The sequence below is a fragment of the Leuciscus leuciscus genome (assembly GCF_965113295.1).
Source record: "Leuciscus leuciscus genome assembly, chromosome: 9".
NCBI classification, from domain to species: Eukaryota; Metazoa; Chordata; class Actinopteri; order Cypriniformes; family Leuciscidae; genus Leuciscus; species Leuciscus leuciscus.
Genome location: NC_138733.1, coordinates 22,235,133 through 22,251,386, shown reverse-complemented (window position 1 = coordinate 22,251,386; position 16,254 = coordinate 22,235,133). Strand labels below are relative to the sequence as shown.

The window sequence follows — 16,254 nt, the reverse complement described above, 5'->3', positions numbered from 1 at the left end:
AACTTCTGTAGCGGTGAATGACTGAGATAATACATTAAATATATTTTATTTTGTGTTCCCATTTGCTCAGATAGCAAAAGAAAAACTCTACATGTGTGTTTTCACAACTTTCAAAAAGAGTTAAAAAAAAAGAGAGAGAGAGATATTGATAACAACAGTCAAAGGAGAGAAAGATGTAAACTTTACCTTCCCTTCCACAGCCACTGTATTTGAAACGCCCTCGCAGGTGTTTACTTGTTTGTTTGTTTTTTTTGTAATTTGATGCAACGATATAGTGTTCTAAATTAATGTTTAAATGCACATAAAACTTTTTTTTTTTAATGAAAATTATTATTATTTTTAAAACAAAACGTTAGGATTTACGATGCTGATGGTCCGCTTTCAACAATATGCTTTGCTGAGTAATAATAAGACTTTTCAAATATAGTAAATAATTGTCAGTGTATATTTATTGAATTAATTATACCCTTTTTTATGCTTTTCTCTGCCAGCTGTAGCAAATCAAATCGGTCAAATCCGTAGACTAAAAAAAAAAAAAGGTCAAATCCCACACTAAATGACTTTTATTTTGCAATTCCGACGCTCACATCATCTGGAAGTGGAAGCTAATGTTAACGGAAGTAGATTGAGTAGTCGGTCTCCGTTGATCGAGTGCACTTTACAAGCCACTTTTAGGGGCGCTGCACTTGCCAGAGGTAAAACAATGCGAATTTGTAAATGTCTTATGCATGGATTTATATATGCTGGAGTGTGTCTGTATGTAATTTTCAACTGCCTTTTTGTTTTACTGAACAAATAAAAAACGACTTGAGCATGGCTGCTGAACAGGGCACATATACAAGACACTTGGCGGCTTCTCTGATGATATTGATGCATTGTGATAGTCCACACACTTCATTCAGATACATTGTTTCCTGTTAACGCACTACCAATGTATACAGACTTTTAGCTCTTGTGTTCGTAGTGTTGTGTTCTCACTAATACGCTTATGCAGGGATTTATATAGTCTGTGTTCATAAGAGGGTTTATGATGATGCCACCTCTCCAAATAGTGTGTGATTTGAATAGGGTCGTGATCACGCATGCAATTACATTTGTAAAGAAAAAGAAAAAAAAAATGTTGCCGCCATTGCATCATCTTATCTTGGTCTCTTCCCGTTTAGGTATAGGAGTTTCTTCAGCTCTCTACCTTTTGTTTTAGGACAGGCTTCCAGCCATGGTGAGGCTCAATATCATCATTCTATCATACAAGATGTTCTTGAAATGTTTCTTGATCACCAAATCAGAATATTAGAATGATTCCTGAAGGATCATGTGACACTTGCCATCACAAAATAACACACACACTCACACACACACACACACACACATATATATATAAAATATATGTTTGTATTATTATAGGAATTGATTATATAATTATATTTGATGTTAAACATAATCAATAATATGCTAATTCCTAGACAAATTATTCCAAATATGTTGAACATGCCGACCCAGTGTTTTAACACTGTAACCGAAGAAAAACTTAATCACATTGTTGTTTCGTTTATTGGCTGCAGTTGTGTGACATCTCTCTCTTCCCTTTTGGTCAGTCTACTGTGGTGGATCTAAAAACAAAGGAGGAGAAGGATGCTGAGCTAGACAAAAGGATCGAAGCTCTAAGGAAGAAGAATGAGGCTTTGGTCAAGAGATATCAGGTGAATTTGGATGCTGAAATTTAATAGTCTGCTGCCACTCTGCCAGTCAGTTTTTTTGTGTGTGTGTGTGTACTTATAATTATTTATTTTGACTTGAAAAATTGGCTGTGGTTGTTATTCATTGTACGTAACATTCAGCCCTTGAGATGCTCTGATTCAAAGCTTTTAATTTTAACAGATTTTATTAATTCCATTAGTTTACTTTTTTTTTTCTCTTGTTTCACCAGGAAATACAGGAAGATAAGAAAAAGGCTGAACAGGAGGGCATCGCTGTGACAACAACTCGCAAAGCCCGCCCTCATGAGCCTGAGTCGGAACGGAGAAAGACAGAGAAGGAGAACTTCTCAGTGACCGTCGACTTGCCTAAACCAGCTGGGGTAAAGACAGATGGCAGAATGATTTCATAGAATGATCATTTACCACAATTTGTCATGGTTAAATACAGTATATTCCATTATCATTGATTCTGAAAAAAAAAAAACGGAATGTCTGCAGGATCAGATGCAATCTCTAGTGCATTTTGCCTAATTTTTTATCTGATATAAACTCATGAGAAATACTGTATCAGAACTTCTGTTTATTTAGATGACCTACTTCATTAACTGAATTGTAAAAAAATAACTATATTGATACCGGTGTCAATGCAATATTGTCAAATCAAGTCACCTTTATTTATATAGTGCTTTATACAATATAGATTGTTTTCAAGCAGCTTTACAGTGATAACAGGAAAATAATGCATGTTTGCTGTTGTTCAGCTGAAGTCGGCTCAGTGTTAAATCAGTTCCATTGTAAAGATCATCAATTATTAAATTTGTTTATTTCATCTATAAAGCAGTTCTGCAAAAATGTCATCGTCCAGCTCAGCTCAGTTCAGTTCTCACACAACAGTGTCAGTACAGTCAGATCAATAATATTGTTGAATATTAAGTATTGTGAAAAAATAACTAGTTCTTGGTGTGTGATATTGACAAAAAAGTAAAAAAAAAAAAAAAAAGTGTAATTTAGATGTACTTAGATTTTTGAATACAGATCAGAGGAGGTGGCATGAATGCATTTACACTGCAATTACATTTGCATAAATAATACTATAATAATTTGCATATCGTTAGCCTCATAGCATAATTGCCTAAGTCATTTTTTGGCCAAATTGACTTAGGCAATTATGCTATGAGGCTAACGATATGTAAATATGAAATGATAAAAAAAAAAAAAAAAAACTTAAATATACAACTGAAAGCAACAGTAGATGACTGCATGTCACCATCTTAAAGAATGAGTCATTGAGTCCTTTAATCAACCAGCTCATTTAAACAGCTGATTCACTGAATCACTGACTCACCCGATTCGTTCTAAAAAAGTGGATTTATTTTAGTTTTCGACATAGATGATACATATTGCACACCCCTACAAAGAACTGTGATATATCTTCCCAGCCCTAAAGTCCATAGTTTGTCAGAGAGATGGCTATTTAAAACTAAAATATTAATATGGGAACTGGATGCGTGAGTATGTATTGGATAAGTACCCATGTTTCTTAATTAAAGTTTGATTTTGATGCCTGCTAATGATTTGCATCCGCTTTAATAGTGAAGTTAATCACCACTCCCATTCCTCACAGCTTTTAATTTCCCACCTGGGGAAGGCTGAGACAAGCTGTAGAGCATTTTAATCAATACCCGTAGAGTTTCAGTGGATCACAGATGGCCCATGCAGCTGTAATTGAGCCTCCTATCGTGGTCTGTGAAGGTCATGCCTTTCAATAACTGAAAAGTACGAGATTTTTCTTAGAAAATAAACTTGATAAACTAGAAAGATGGACATGGGAATCGCTGCCCTGTAAAATAATCAGATTCACAGATATTGTTCATGGTAATATGTTATATGCTGTTTTGTAATTAAAAATAGTTGTATTAAATTGAAATAAATCTAAAATAAATATTGGACTTAAAAAAACTTTAGAAATTGTGAAAAATTTGAAATGGTGTCTTGGCAACTACCTGAGAAAAGTTTAAGCACTTAAATAAATAAAAGTGAAATAAAAATAAATTGAAGATACTAATAAAAATGACAAAAGACATAACAAAAAATTACTACAATTAGTTCAAATGAAATTATAAAAGCTAATTAAAAATATTGAGTAACTATTATAAGTTGTTAAAAATAATAAATACTATATTAGTATATAAATAATAAAAAAATTACACTGCCTTATGAATGTAACCGAAAAAAACAGGTCATGAGCTTTTTACTCATGGACTAAAATCCACAAAAACTTTACACTGAATAACACTTTCTAGGATAAGCGTGTGGTGAATGACAGGAAACCAGCCGGTAATCGTGGTGACCAGGGTCCAGAAGAAGAGTCTGGTTGGCCTCGCTCTGAGAGCCCCCCCAACAGATCCGGATCAGGCCGGCTGAGCAGAGGTGGACACCGTGGGGGAAGAAGAGAGCCTCGTCCAAACAAAGGCGAACCGTGGCCAGAAAGGCAACCTCAGGATGGTGAAGGTGGAGAGGGTCCTCCCCGTTCTGAACACTCCTTTAGAGCAGGGCGGAGAGGAGGAAGAGGAGGAACGCAAGGAGGAGGACGAGGAGGAATGCAAGGAGGACCAGGCTCAGACAGGAAATCAAAGGTTACCATTGACATGTTCTAAATCATTTCGTGGTTGAGATATTGTAGAACATTTTTGTAATACATTCACTTACAAAGTCATTTGCAGGTGTGCAAAATGTACAGAAAGGAGAATGCAAGTCCCGTACCGCTGTTGCTTGCAAAATTCATTATTTATACACGGCGGTGCTTCTTCAAGCATATATTATAATGTTGTAAGAGGAAACATTGCTGTTTAAATAAATATAAGGAATTTTCCAGCACTGGCAGGAATTATTCTTTATGAATGTTCTTTTTGAATATTTTAGATCTTTGAAAACAGTAACAAAGATTTAGTATCTAGACAGAAGCATCGTAATCTACAAGCAATTTTTTAATGAGTTGATATCCCGTTGATATCCAATTTCTCCTCTTCAGGAGTGGGAGGAGAAAAGAAGACAGAACATAGAAAAGATGAATGAGGAGATGGAAAAGATTGCTGAATATGAGAGAGGTCAAAAGGTATGTTTCGATCAACCCAACTTTCTCCTAATAATGTAGCAGCCATTATCTATTTGATATATTCACACACATTTTTCTTTTGCAGGCTGAGGGAGAGAAGAACCCCATCAGGAACTTCCTTGATGACCCACGGCGCAGTGGGCCAATCCCAGACCTTGACCGCAAGGAGGGAAGCCGACGACATGTGCGCAACTGGGGTGGAGTTGACTTTGACAATGTGAAGACTGGTGCAGAGGTTGAGAAAGAATGGACGGTACTGAACATTTTAATTTCTATGGTTTAGCTTAATACACAAGACGCATACAATACTGTTTAAAGTTTTGGGTCAGTAAGACCCCATTAATACTTTTATTTAGCAAGGATGCATTAAACTGATCAAAAGTGACAGTTAAGTCTGTTTGTACAACATTGCTACAAAAAGGTCCTTTGAACTTTGTCTCAAAACACCCTAAAAAAAAAACACGGTTTCCACAAAAACATTAAGCCACAACTGTTTTCAACATTTATAATAATAGGAAATGTTTCTTGGGAACCAAATCGGCATATTAGAATAATTTTATTTTTTTTAAATAAAAATGACATTTTAAAATGTATACATTTAGTAATAATATTACTATTTTCACTGTATTTTTAAATCAAATTAAGCAAGCATATGAAAAATCTACCAACCTTTTTAACATTAAGGGCCGTACACACCGGGACGAATATCGGCGCGCGTTATTCGCCAGCGTTTTTCGACGCGTTTTTTGTGTTCACACCCAAGCGATTTTCGCTGACGATGAGCCGAGTGAACATGCAAATTCATTCCCTGACATTAGATGGCGCTTAATGTAAAACAGAAATACAATACCACTCCATAACAGTCTATACTCTGCAATACCACTCCATAATAGTTCTCTTTTATCAAGATTTTTGTAGTCGCTGTCGCGTTTGTCATATAGTTATTTATGTTCCGACACCAACGAGACCAGCAGCTCTACATTCATCTTGCCTTGCATCTTCCTCGTCTTATTTCTTCCCGGCAGTGTCTGTCTATGGGCAGTGTAGACGCTACTTGGCGTATATCTTCTTCGCTGTTATTTTGGGGATATTTAATTAAATTTTATCAATCAATAAATTCCTCTTGAAACAAACTTTGTTGTATTATTTTAATTTAATACTGTGAAGCTGCTTTGATACAATCTGTATTGTGAAAAGCGCTATACAAATAAACTTGACTTGACTTGAATTGTTACGTATGTGTGCTCGGCAAGACCGTTTTGTGTTTGAGCGCCCCCAAGTTGTGTTTTACTGTAACTTCAGAAGTTTCAGACAAGTGAACAAAAGCGGCAATCTCATTGGTCGGATAGTTTTTGACGCGGTGCGTCAAACCAAAAAAACGAACCCTAGGCATTTAAAAAAAAATTACGCTTTTACACGTGCCGTTTTTCACGTCGGTGTGCACACTCACATTGGCGCCCTTTGTTTAGTCACGAGGCGTTAAACGTCGGCGAATATCGCGCGCGACATTCGTCCCGGTGTGTACGGGCCTTTAGTGTATAGAGACCAGAATATCCATTATACACCACCCAAAACATACTCTGACCCCCTTAGCAACTGCATAGAAACACCCTGGCAACTACCGACAATACCCTAACATTATGAAGGGCCAGTCATTTTCCTCAGAAACTGTCTAACTGGGGTTTTTTTTCTTTTTTTCTTGTCAAACTCTCCTTCTCTTTTTCAATCTCATAGCAGAATCGTAGGCCAAGTGGTAGAGGATCAGTGGATATGACATTATCCATGACGGGCAGAGAAAGAGCCGAGTATCTCCGCTGGAAAAAGGAGCGAGAGCAGATTGATGAAGAACGGCTGGCTCGTCACCGTAACGCCACCGGCCAGTGGAAACGAGAGTGGGATGCGCAGAAAACCGATACAATGTGAGTGTCAAAGGCATAAATGCTGACTACTATGCTATAGAGTCATTGAACTCTTAAAGGGCCAGTTCACTCAAATTTTATTCCTGTCGTTTTACTCCTCTTCATTGTGTTCCAAACCCATATGTCTTACTTTCTTCTGTTAAACACAAAAGAAGAAATTAATGCTGCACATTCACTATATGGTGAAAAGAGACCAGTACATTCTTTAACATTTCTCCTTTTTGTATTCATTCAGGTTTGGAATGATGTAAATTATGACAAAATTATTATTTTGGGGTGAATTATGCCTTTCATTTCAGCTGACAATTTTATTTCTGTCAGACTGTAAAAAGAGAGACAGAGAAAGACTCTGGATGGGAGTAATGCATGCTGACAGGGTGAGAATAAGACAGCCAGTGACCCTGAGGTGTTTTCACAGGTTCAAGGAGGACTCAGCTGTGGCGGGAGAGGGCACACAAGAACAAAGCAACAGGAGAGGTAAATCTCACACACACACACACACACACACACACACACACACACACACACACACACACACAGAGTGACCACCTGACACCTGTTCTGCAAAAACCATGAATGTCACCCCATGTTTTTTGGAGTGTCTTATATTGTATACAGCCAATCAATAGTCTGTCATACATCAACAGTACAGAGTAGTTACATGTACACATTGATTACATTTTTGCTTTGTGAAACTTGTCTTTTTGGCTATTTGGTGATGTTCTGTGCTGTGGTCTCTCAGCAGCTAGGGGGCGCAATGCCCATGTACAGCAACGCAGTGGACCTTCAGGTCAGCTTAAGGCATGGGAGTGTGTGTGTGTGTGTGTGTGTCTTTACCCCACTTCACATTGGCCCTAGTCTGAGTGCAAGCAAACAGCTGTTCCTGCCCTGATAGTTTCTAATTGCATTCCATTCCTTCATAATAAATTATAGTGGGTGGGTGTGTATCTGATTGGATTATCTATTGTCTCTGGACAGCTCATAATTGCTTTCTGCCAGTTGCATAGCCATCATTACAAACTTGCTACCCGGTCATTTTGTTGAGCAGAAAACATGCACCCAGCCACTCCTTGTGTTCTTGACTTGATTGACCTTTTCTTCTTTAAAAACTCACAGTAAAAGCTGAGGTTATTCTGTCATATAATATCATTAACGTAAGTAGCAACACTGTAAATGAAGTGTTCATATAAATTAACACTGTAACTGAAGTGTTTAATATTCTAGTTTTGACTAATGGAAACAAAACTAATGGTAATTTTAGTTTAGACTGTGGTAAATAAGTCTGTTAACATTTCCTCATCTTAATTTTCCTGAAGCATTGCCAGTCACACTTATACCCCAGGTGTTTGTTGATCCTAAAAATGCATTAAGATAACGCAAATTCACTTACAAAATTTAAGGCCGTAAAATATCCTAAAAAGTATAATTTAAATAAATAAAAAAACGTATGATTTGTGGAGGTCTTTAATTTGTGGACGGAAAGCCAGGATATGCTTCAGGTCTTAACAGTAAGAATTTGTTTGTTCTACCTGCCTGATCAGGCCTGTAGTTTCCTGTGAGTTTATTTTTTTTAATGGCCCCAACATTTTACACTTTTTATAGTTATATATTTTTTACACGTGTTTTATTTTGTGCTTATTTAATATTTATCCTTACACGATTTAAACATTATTATTATTATTATTATTATACATTTAGTTTTGGCTTTTTTATTATAGAATTGGTCTTAAATTTTTAACATTTGCAGTAAAAACTCTTACATTTCTTTAACTTAACATTTTCTAATTTCTTTAACACTCTTAACAATTTGGAGATACCATGTAGGCCCTGCATCCTCTGGAGATGTTTAAAATGAGGCCATCTGCACAACACCTAAAATAAAATGTTGTATTAAATTTTTATATGTATATACATATACTTTGGAACTGGAGCTATTAATATGGTTACTTGAGTAAAACATGTACATTCAGCAAAACAACTTTATATATTTTAACTTTTAACTTTAACCGATTGGCTTATACTCAAGCTACATTTCCCCTTCTGAGGCACTTCTAACTTACTTCACTCTTGTCCTAACATTGTCATTCTCACACTGTCTCCTGAATATTGACATTCAAAAGCTGTCACTCAAAACATACTAAATAGGACTGCACGATATTGGGGAAAAATTACGTTGCGATATTTTCATTTTCTGCAATGTTTTCTTTCTCAATTGTTTACAACACATATTATCGACTGTGTTTATGTGGATATTCACCAAGACGGGCATTCAGACTTAATTGTGAATTCTTGTGTCCGTTCAAGCTCAGAAATAAGAGAAAGAGCACTGAACTTTGTGTCTGCCTGGCTCTGTGTGCCCGCACAGAAAACAGCGTGCAAGTTCCAGTCTTCTTGCGCTTGATGTTTAAACTGACTGGACTTAAAAACACATGCAAATGATAAACTTTCACTCTATGATGGTTAACCTTTGCAATTAATCAGCGAATCAGAAGCGTTACGGGGCAGGGAGCAGCTGGTCCGTACAGATCATGAATCACGGATCAACTACGATACCTATTCTTGACATTGCACATCCACGATACATCGTGCAGCCCTAATACCAAAGTACCTCTTTTGCACTGAAAAAAGTCTTGCTGCTTCTGACACATGCTCGTTTGCTGATATCTTGGTTTTGAGTGCTTCACAATCCCAGTATCTACCTCACAACATTCAAGTCAAGTCTCGACACAGTGCTGTCAAATCAAGGGCACATTTGCATGTTTTTCTCATCCGTTCCCCTCCTCTTATCCGGAAAAGTGATGTATAGAGTGGCATCCAGAATGACAGGTGGCCATCTGTTACTGTGTGCCCAGGGTCATCTCTCGCCACCACAGATTTCATATGCAGAATTGTTTTGCAAGGTCTTGCTTAGCCCCATGACCACCTTCATGGATAAATATTGCTCTAATCTCTGTTATGCAGAAGACAACAAGAGGCCACCCAAGGCACCAACCTTTGGCGAGTTCTTGGGCCAGGGCAAACCCAGACAGGGAGGCCGTGGACGAGGGATGGGCCGCGGTCAAGGCAAAAGCTACAGGTATGCAATAGTTCTCCTCATTGTGGAGAATTTTTTTTTTGGATGGCACTAGCATGTCCCGTCCTTCTCCCGGAGATCCACTATCCTGCAGAGTTCAGCTCCAATCCTAATTAAACACACCTAAACCAGCTAATCAAGGTATTCAGGATTACTAGAAAGTGTTCTGGGGCAAGTTGAAGCAAAACTCTGCAGAACATTGGGTATCCAGAAACAGGATTGGACATCCCTGTCCAGTCCTAGATCATGCCCTAAACTGTACAGTCCACACTCAAGTAGAAGTTTGTTGTAGAAAAGTACACATCAATGAATATGCTCATTAACACAATTTTGAAACGTAAAATGACAAGTCAGACAATCTATTCCCTCATAAGCTTAATGAGCACACAAATGCAGTGACCGTCGCAAGTCTGTAAGACACCAAGTGCCCCGCAAATCCACCATTTGGAACATGGCCATTAAAGGGCTTGTCCTTTTATCTAGTAGCCACTAGGCTTTAGTTATGTCATCTAAACTATGGCCCATCTAAACAACATTCATTGAGCAACACGATTCTTTCCTAAAGCATGCATGATAATCGGTGGGAAGGAGAAAATGAAGAGGAGAAAGGAAGAAAGGAGGAGCAAGAGAAGGAGACAGATGAAAAGGACAAAGGGAAAGAAAACGAGAGTGAGGACGTCACCCTCAAGGCTCCATTGTCAGACAAGGTGAGATGCCCGACAACACTTAATAGGTATAGAGTATTATGGTACCAAGAGTTCTTTTGAATGAAAGTTGACTTTAATTTGTCTGTTTCATTTATTCCTGACCTTCTCCTGCTGTGCAGAAGAGTGATGGAGGCCTTGGTGAAGAGGATGAAGATGAGTGGGAGGATGCCAGTGATGGTGAAGAGGAAAATGCAGAAGAAGATGAAAAAGCAGATCACGAGGAATACTCGAAAGATGCTAAACCAACAGAAAAAAAAACGTCCCCTCTTGCACCATCTACTCCCAGCCCAAAAGAGAAACGTACCCCAAGACCCAAAGTCCACATCCCTTCCCCGCAGGAGACGCTCAGTACACCAGAAGGGCCCAAACCCCTTAGCCCTTTCTCCCCACTGGACAGCCACCAGCCGGTGTCAGATTGGGGTGAAGAAATGGAGATGCTTTCTCCTAAGAGCAGTCTGGGCGAGAGCCCTCTGAGGCCCAGCAGCACTGAAAGCAGTCCAGCCCAACAAAAGAGCAACCAGGCCGAACACAACCAGGCCGAACATAACACATCCACCACCCCCAGCCAGCCAGAAGAACCAGAAAGAAACGAAAGTACATCTACAGGTGAAATAACCATGGTCTTTATTTAGTACATCAGTTTCTCTTTTTAGTGGTGCTTGTTAAGACAAAGCCTGGGGTATGTTTTGTTTTTCCACCTGCCATTACATCTCACACATGGTTCTATCCTTTCAACTTAGACTCCATTGCCCATGAACTCATACAGACGAGTACAGTTGTGTTCTCCTTCTAATCTTTCAGTCAATCTCTGGTACCTTTTGACCTCCTCGCATATTCATTGTTGTTGGCTAGATCTTCATATTCCGTTATTTTTACTTCCATTTTCCGATCTACTTTGAGAAGTTCTTCCAAGCAACAGCCCAGCCATTAGTGTTACCCCCCCCAGTGCAGTGCTTCTCAAACCTGTCCTGGGGACCCCCCCCACCATTCCACATTGCATTTTGTATGTCTCCCTCATTTCAATTCAAGTTTTGCAGTCTTTACTAACAAGCTGGTGAGTTGAATCGGGTGTGTTAGATGAGGGAGACATACAAAATGTCCAGTGCTGGGGGTCCTGCAGGACAGGTTGGAGAAGCATGGCTCGAGTAGACCCAGTATTGTAGACAATTGCATGCATATGCTCGTGATTTGGGCTGAAAATGAAGCATATTTTAGGGTTCAAGTAACCACATGCATAGTAACAAGAACAACCACATAGCAAATCTCTAACTAACTAAAACTATTAAAAATTGTATTTGTTAATTGAAATAAAGCTGAAGCCCACTGATCGTCTTTTAAAATGTTAAAATGTTTTTTAGTATTGTCAGAATTTCTGTGATGTCTTAGAAGTGAAACTTAAGTGTCTTTTCACATTCAGTGGTGGGGTCAACTTCCTGTGAAACACAAGAGTCGGTACCTGCTGAATCTGCCGACTGTACCACCTCGAGCAGCCATGACACAGCAGATTTCGAAGTGCCGCCCACCCCAGACAACAACAACCAGAGCAGTATGTCAAAACATTTCATTAACACACAAAGTTCAAAATATGATTTCCTCCAAATGAAGAATTAATTGTAATATCCTATTCATCCTCTTGATGCAGAGGACAGCGACGTCCCTATTTTAGAGCCGGGTCAGAGTGAGTCTGAAACAAAGCCTGGAGAGGAAACGGCAGTGGATTCTTCAGAGCAACCGTCCTCAGGTGCTGTTCTTATTACCAGCTTTGAGACTGTGGCTTTTCGAAAGAAGTCCCTTACTTCAGCTGACTTCTAACAACTAATCAACGTCCTCCTTTTTTCAGTCTTTCTGGTCTCTCTGTGTCTCTCCCTCCCTGTTCACTACACTCATGTCTCCTTTATGTCCCATGTCCATCTGTCTCATGGCATGAGATGGTGTCTGCTATCGGGCTTGTCTCTATTGACTTTGACATATGAGAATGCAGCTCCTCAGGCTGACAGTCCTTCCCTCCTCTGGGACCGACTGCTTCTGTCTGCAGCTTTACACTGGCTGTCATTTTCCACTGTGAACCTTGCACACCTCCTCCAGCACGACTAATATCCCACAATTACTGTGCTCCCGGATCCCCCCTCATTGTCGTTCATGCACCTCTCCCTGGATGACGTGTTTGGATATGGGTTCTGGCTTTTTCCCTTTCCATGCATGCCACAAACTGCTTGAGCAAATAAACATTCTTTTGATTTTATTCCATTTTTACAAAAGCATTTCTAAATGTGTGTGTGTGTGTGTGTGTGTGGACTGTAAATGGGAATGATCTATAACATCATCCCAACAGGATCATCATGATTATCATTGTGGGGGAAAGCTGTTTGGCATTTCTCCCAGAGCAGCTTGCAGAGATAAATTAGACAGGGTAAACCAAATGTGGTTCCAGAGACTGTATGGCATTTTATTAGATTTCATGTCATTTTAATGTTTATCATGTGTGAATGTCTATCAAGCCACACAGAATGAATGTACTAAGTTCACCAGTGTGCAAATCAGGGTACTTTTTACAAATAAAATCCATTCCTTATTCATATAGACTGTAAAATAATAAGTCCTCTGAAATTATCAATGTTCCCACAGCCTTATAAAATATGGAAATAGCAAGACATTATAAAATGTTGCTTTTCAGGCATAGAAAATTAATTAAATCTTAAAAATCATGGTAATTTGTGAGTAATCTTCTAGTTTTCTAGTGCTCTGTTTAAGTTATTTAATCGGCTAGACTTTAGTCTTTTTACTCGCTTTGAATAACGGTTTTGACTCGTTTGGGCCCAGAACACATTCAAATCAAATTTTTCGTGTTAATTTTTATCTGACATGCACTTAAATCCGCACCAGTAACCTCAATAAAATACGTAATTATTTTTAAAGATTACTCATCCAGTAACTGTAAACATTGAAATTCATTGCTCAAAAGGAATGGGAACCCAGGATCACACTCGATTCCTGGTTTTATAACAGCAAAAATTAAACAGGATTTTGAAAAAACACTATTTGAAATATATATTTAATTATTCAATATATATTTGAAAAACACAAATATAAATCTTGCACAAAACAGTTTTGTTTTAATAAATCTAGCCAGAAATTATGAAAGAAATTAAATTGGTGGCCTTTATTCTCATGAGGTTTTTTTTGTTTGTTTGTTTTTTTTTTTGTCTGAAATATGAATTCTCTTTTTAATTCCCTTTATAAGGTGTGGTCACATTCACCATTATTCAGTGAAGTTTCACAGTCATTTTAGCAGGAATCCACACAATCTGGAATTTCGCATTTTCTCACACAGATTTTGCAATGGGTTTAAATTGGTCACACAAATTTGCAGCATTGACCAACAGAAAGCTTCTTGGTTTAAAAGCTTTTGTGTGAGCGGTGCTTTATATCTTGCTAAACTATTTACAAAAGATAATGGAGCTTTTAATTTGGCTAATGTGGCCGTGCCTCTGTGTCTGTAGGATGTTTTACTTTTTACACAAGTGATGAATTTGTAGTTTATACTGTTGACATTTGGCATGATGCTGGAATGGCAAATAAATGTTGTGCTGCTTGTTACTGATTGTCTTTCCTTTGGGCCAATTTGATTTGAGGAACCACTAGTGTTTTGTGAATGTTTGATGTCATTTCCTTTCCAATGCCACCGGCTCAACCCTGTCACTTGGGATCACTGTCCTTCTCCTCCTGCTTATTCTCATTACATCATACCCGTTTACTAACTGCTCATTAGCAACTAATGAGTGGATGTGATTTGTGGCCAATTCCCTCTTTCAGATTTCCATCAAATCAACGCAAACGCTAATGGCTCAATAACAAGATTCTTGTATTTCCTGTAATTCAATTACTATGCAACATTTAGCGTATTTAAAAGGAGGAAAAGACAGAAAAACAAGCTTTTTTTTTTTTTTCTGCTAAAAAGCTTTTATAAGGAAACTGCAGCTGACTTTCAGATCAGAGCGGTAATTAAACCCTTAAACTTTTTGTCTTTTAGTTTCACATTAGGAGGCACTATAATGAAACGATACACTTACATTTTTGCTCTTTTTGTCAACCAAACCAACTGAAATGGTGGTTTAGCATTTTCTTATTAGATCACTTATACTGGGTGTTTTCATGTTAATCTTTTCATCCTGACTACTTTTATGTATGTCAACAGGCTGAGGACTAAAATGCAGTAGGTGAACTCAGGCGTCCACAGACTGAGAGAGGAGGTAAGCAGAGGAAAGACGAGACATCAGGTGTAATGGACGACTGTTGACTGTAAATTAAAGGGGTCGAGGGAAGCGTCTTTGGATCCCTGCCAACGCTTCATCCAAATATTCCTCATCGGTTGGGACTCTATGCTGCTGTCGAGTTGTGTTGCTGCTCTTTTCTCACGTTTACCTTGATTAAACAGTAAAGCATGTCACTCAAACCGCAAGATTACATTTTTATGACGGTGCCTGTTCCCCAATGTTGTTTTATCCAAAATTTGGCACAACAGCACTCAAGATACATAATATCTGAGTTCAGATTTACATTTGAGGGTCGATAAGGAACATAAAGTGTATTTATTGCTGAGAGCGGCATGCTTGATTTTTATTTTATTTTTAAATCCCTTTGTAAACTAGGGCATTACTTTTTTCTTTTCTTTTTTTTTTCTTTTTTTTTTAACCTTTTTTGTCAGGGCTACTTTTGAAACTAGTACATAAAGATGAAATTTTCAAATTACATTTTAATATTATTTTCATGAGGATGAGCTGTAGATTTTAAGTTTACTATAAACGACTGGTGCCCTAGACATTGTGCACACTTACCAAAGAAAAAATCATGGTAAATTGTAGGGTTTGAATGAGGAAAATTAACAATTGAGGCATCAGATAATGTGTTCCTCATTGCAAGCAAATCTAATATTAGTTTGATCATTTTTAGTGGTTTGTTTATTCATCATGTTTGTTTAGTAATCTTATGCATTTATCACAGGTGTATTTGTGTGTTCCTGAATTTAAATGAATTGAGCAGGAACTTTTAAACTGACAGACATTCCAATGCTTTGTGCGAGTGCTTGCTTCTGTCTTCACATGTGAGTTGTATATCCCTGTTTTTCAATTGAGCTCGTGGAGCAGAAAGAATCATGACATTTGTGATTGTATCGTATCTGCTGCATCTCCCTGCAGACGAAATGTCTTCCTGTTTGGGGTAATTATATATATAATTTGGTTTGCCTCTTGTAGGAGGTTTGGTTTGGCTTTTCAAATGTGCATGTAGCATGATACTGAAGTGTTTGTAGAATTTTCCTCCTAAGTTTTCTTCTAAGACTACATGCAATCTATTTTTTTTTTAATTATTGTTTTAGTTTACTGGAGATATTGTTTGGTTGCTTTATCGCCATATTATAATGTGTGAACAGTAAGCAAGCAGTGAAAATGTTTCTGTACTTTGTAAGCTGTCATATCAAATAAATGACATCTTTGCCTTATGTATTAATTCAAATTTGGCTCAAGAAGTTGTCTTCAGTAATTTTTTCAGTTGCACATTATTTTACACTAACCTGAACCTACCCCTAAACCTAACCTTAAAGGAATAGTTCACTATAAAATGAAAATTCTGTCATGATTTACTCACCCTCAAGTTGTTTCAAACCTGTATGAATTTCTGTCTTCTGCTGAACACAAAGGAAGATATTTTGAAGAATGTCAGTAAACGGACATTTGATGGACCCCAT

At 37.9% G+C, this 16,254-nt stretch overlaps 1 protein-coding gene across 2 annotated transcripts; it reads left to right on the top strand.

Annotated features, from left to right (window-relative positions):
* Window positions 1-568: 568 nt before the first annotated feature.
* Window positions 569-16,022, top strand: ccdc9 (coiled-coil domain containing 9). 2 transcript variants are annotated; one of them, XM_082180511.1, is made up of 15 exons: window positions 569-695; window positions 1,164-1,219; window positions 1,596-1,700; window positions 1,928-2,077; window positions 4,001-4,333; window positions 4,729-4,812; window positions 4,898-5,065; window positions 6,550-6,731; window positions 7,150-7,208; window positions 9,693-9,807; window positions 10,370-10,511; window positions 10,631-11,117; window positions 11,929-12,057; window positions 12,154-12,252; window positions 14,707-16,022. In XM_082180511.1, the coding sequence occupies exons 2-15, from the start codon at window positions 1,217-1,219 to the stop codon at window positions 14,709-14,711; spliced, it is 2,061 nt and encodes a 686-aa protein (XP_082036637.1). In that variant the 5' UTR covers window positions 569-695; window positions 1,164-1,216; the 3' UTR covers window positions 14,712-16,022. The 2 variants fall into 2 exon arrangements, with proteins under 2 accessions (XP_082036637.1, XP_082036636.1); XM_082180510.1 differs by having other exon boundaries at window positions 570-695; window positions 6,547-6,731.
* The last annotated feature ends 232 nt before the right edge of the window (window positions 16,023-16,254 follow it).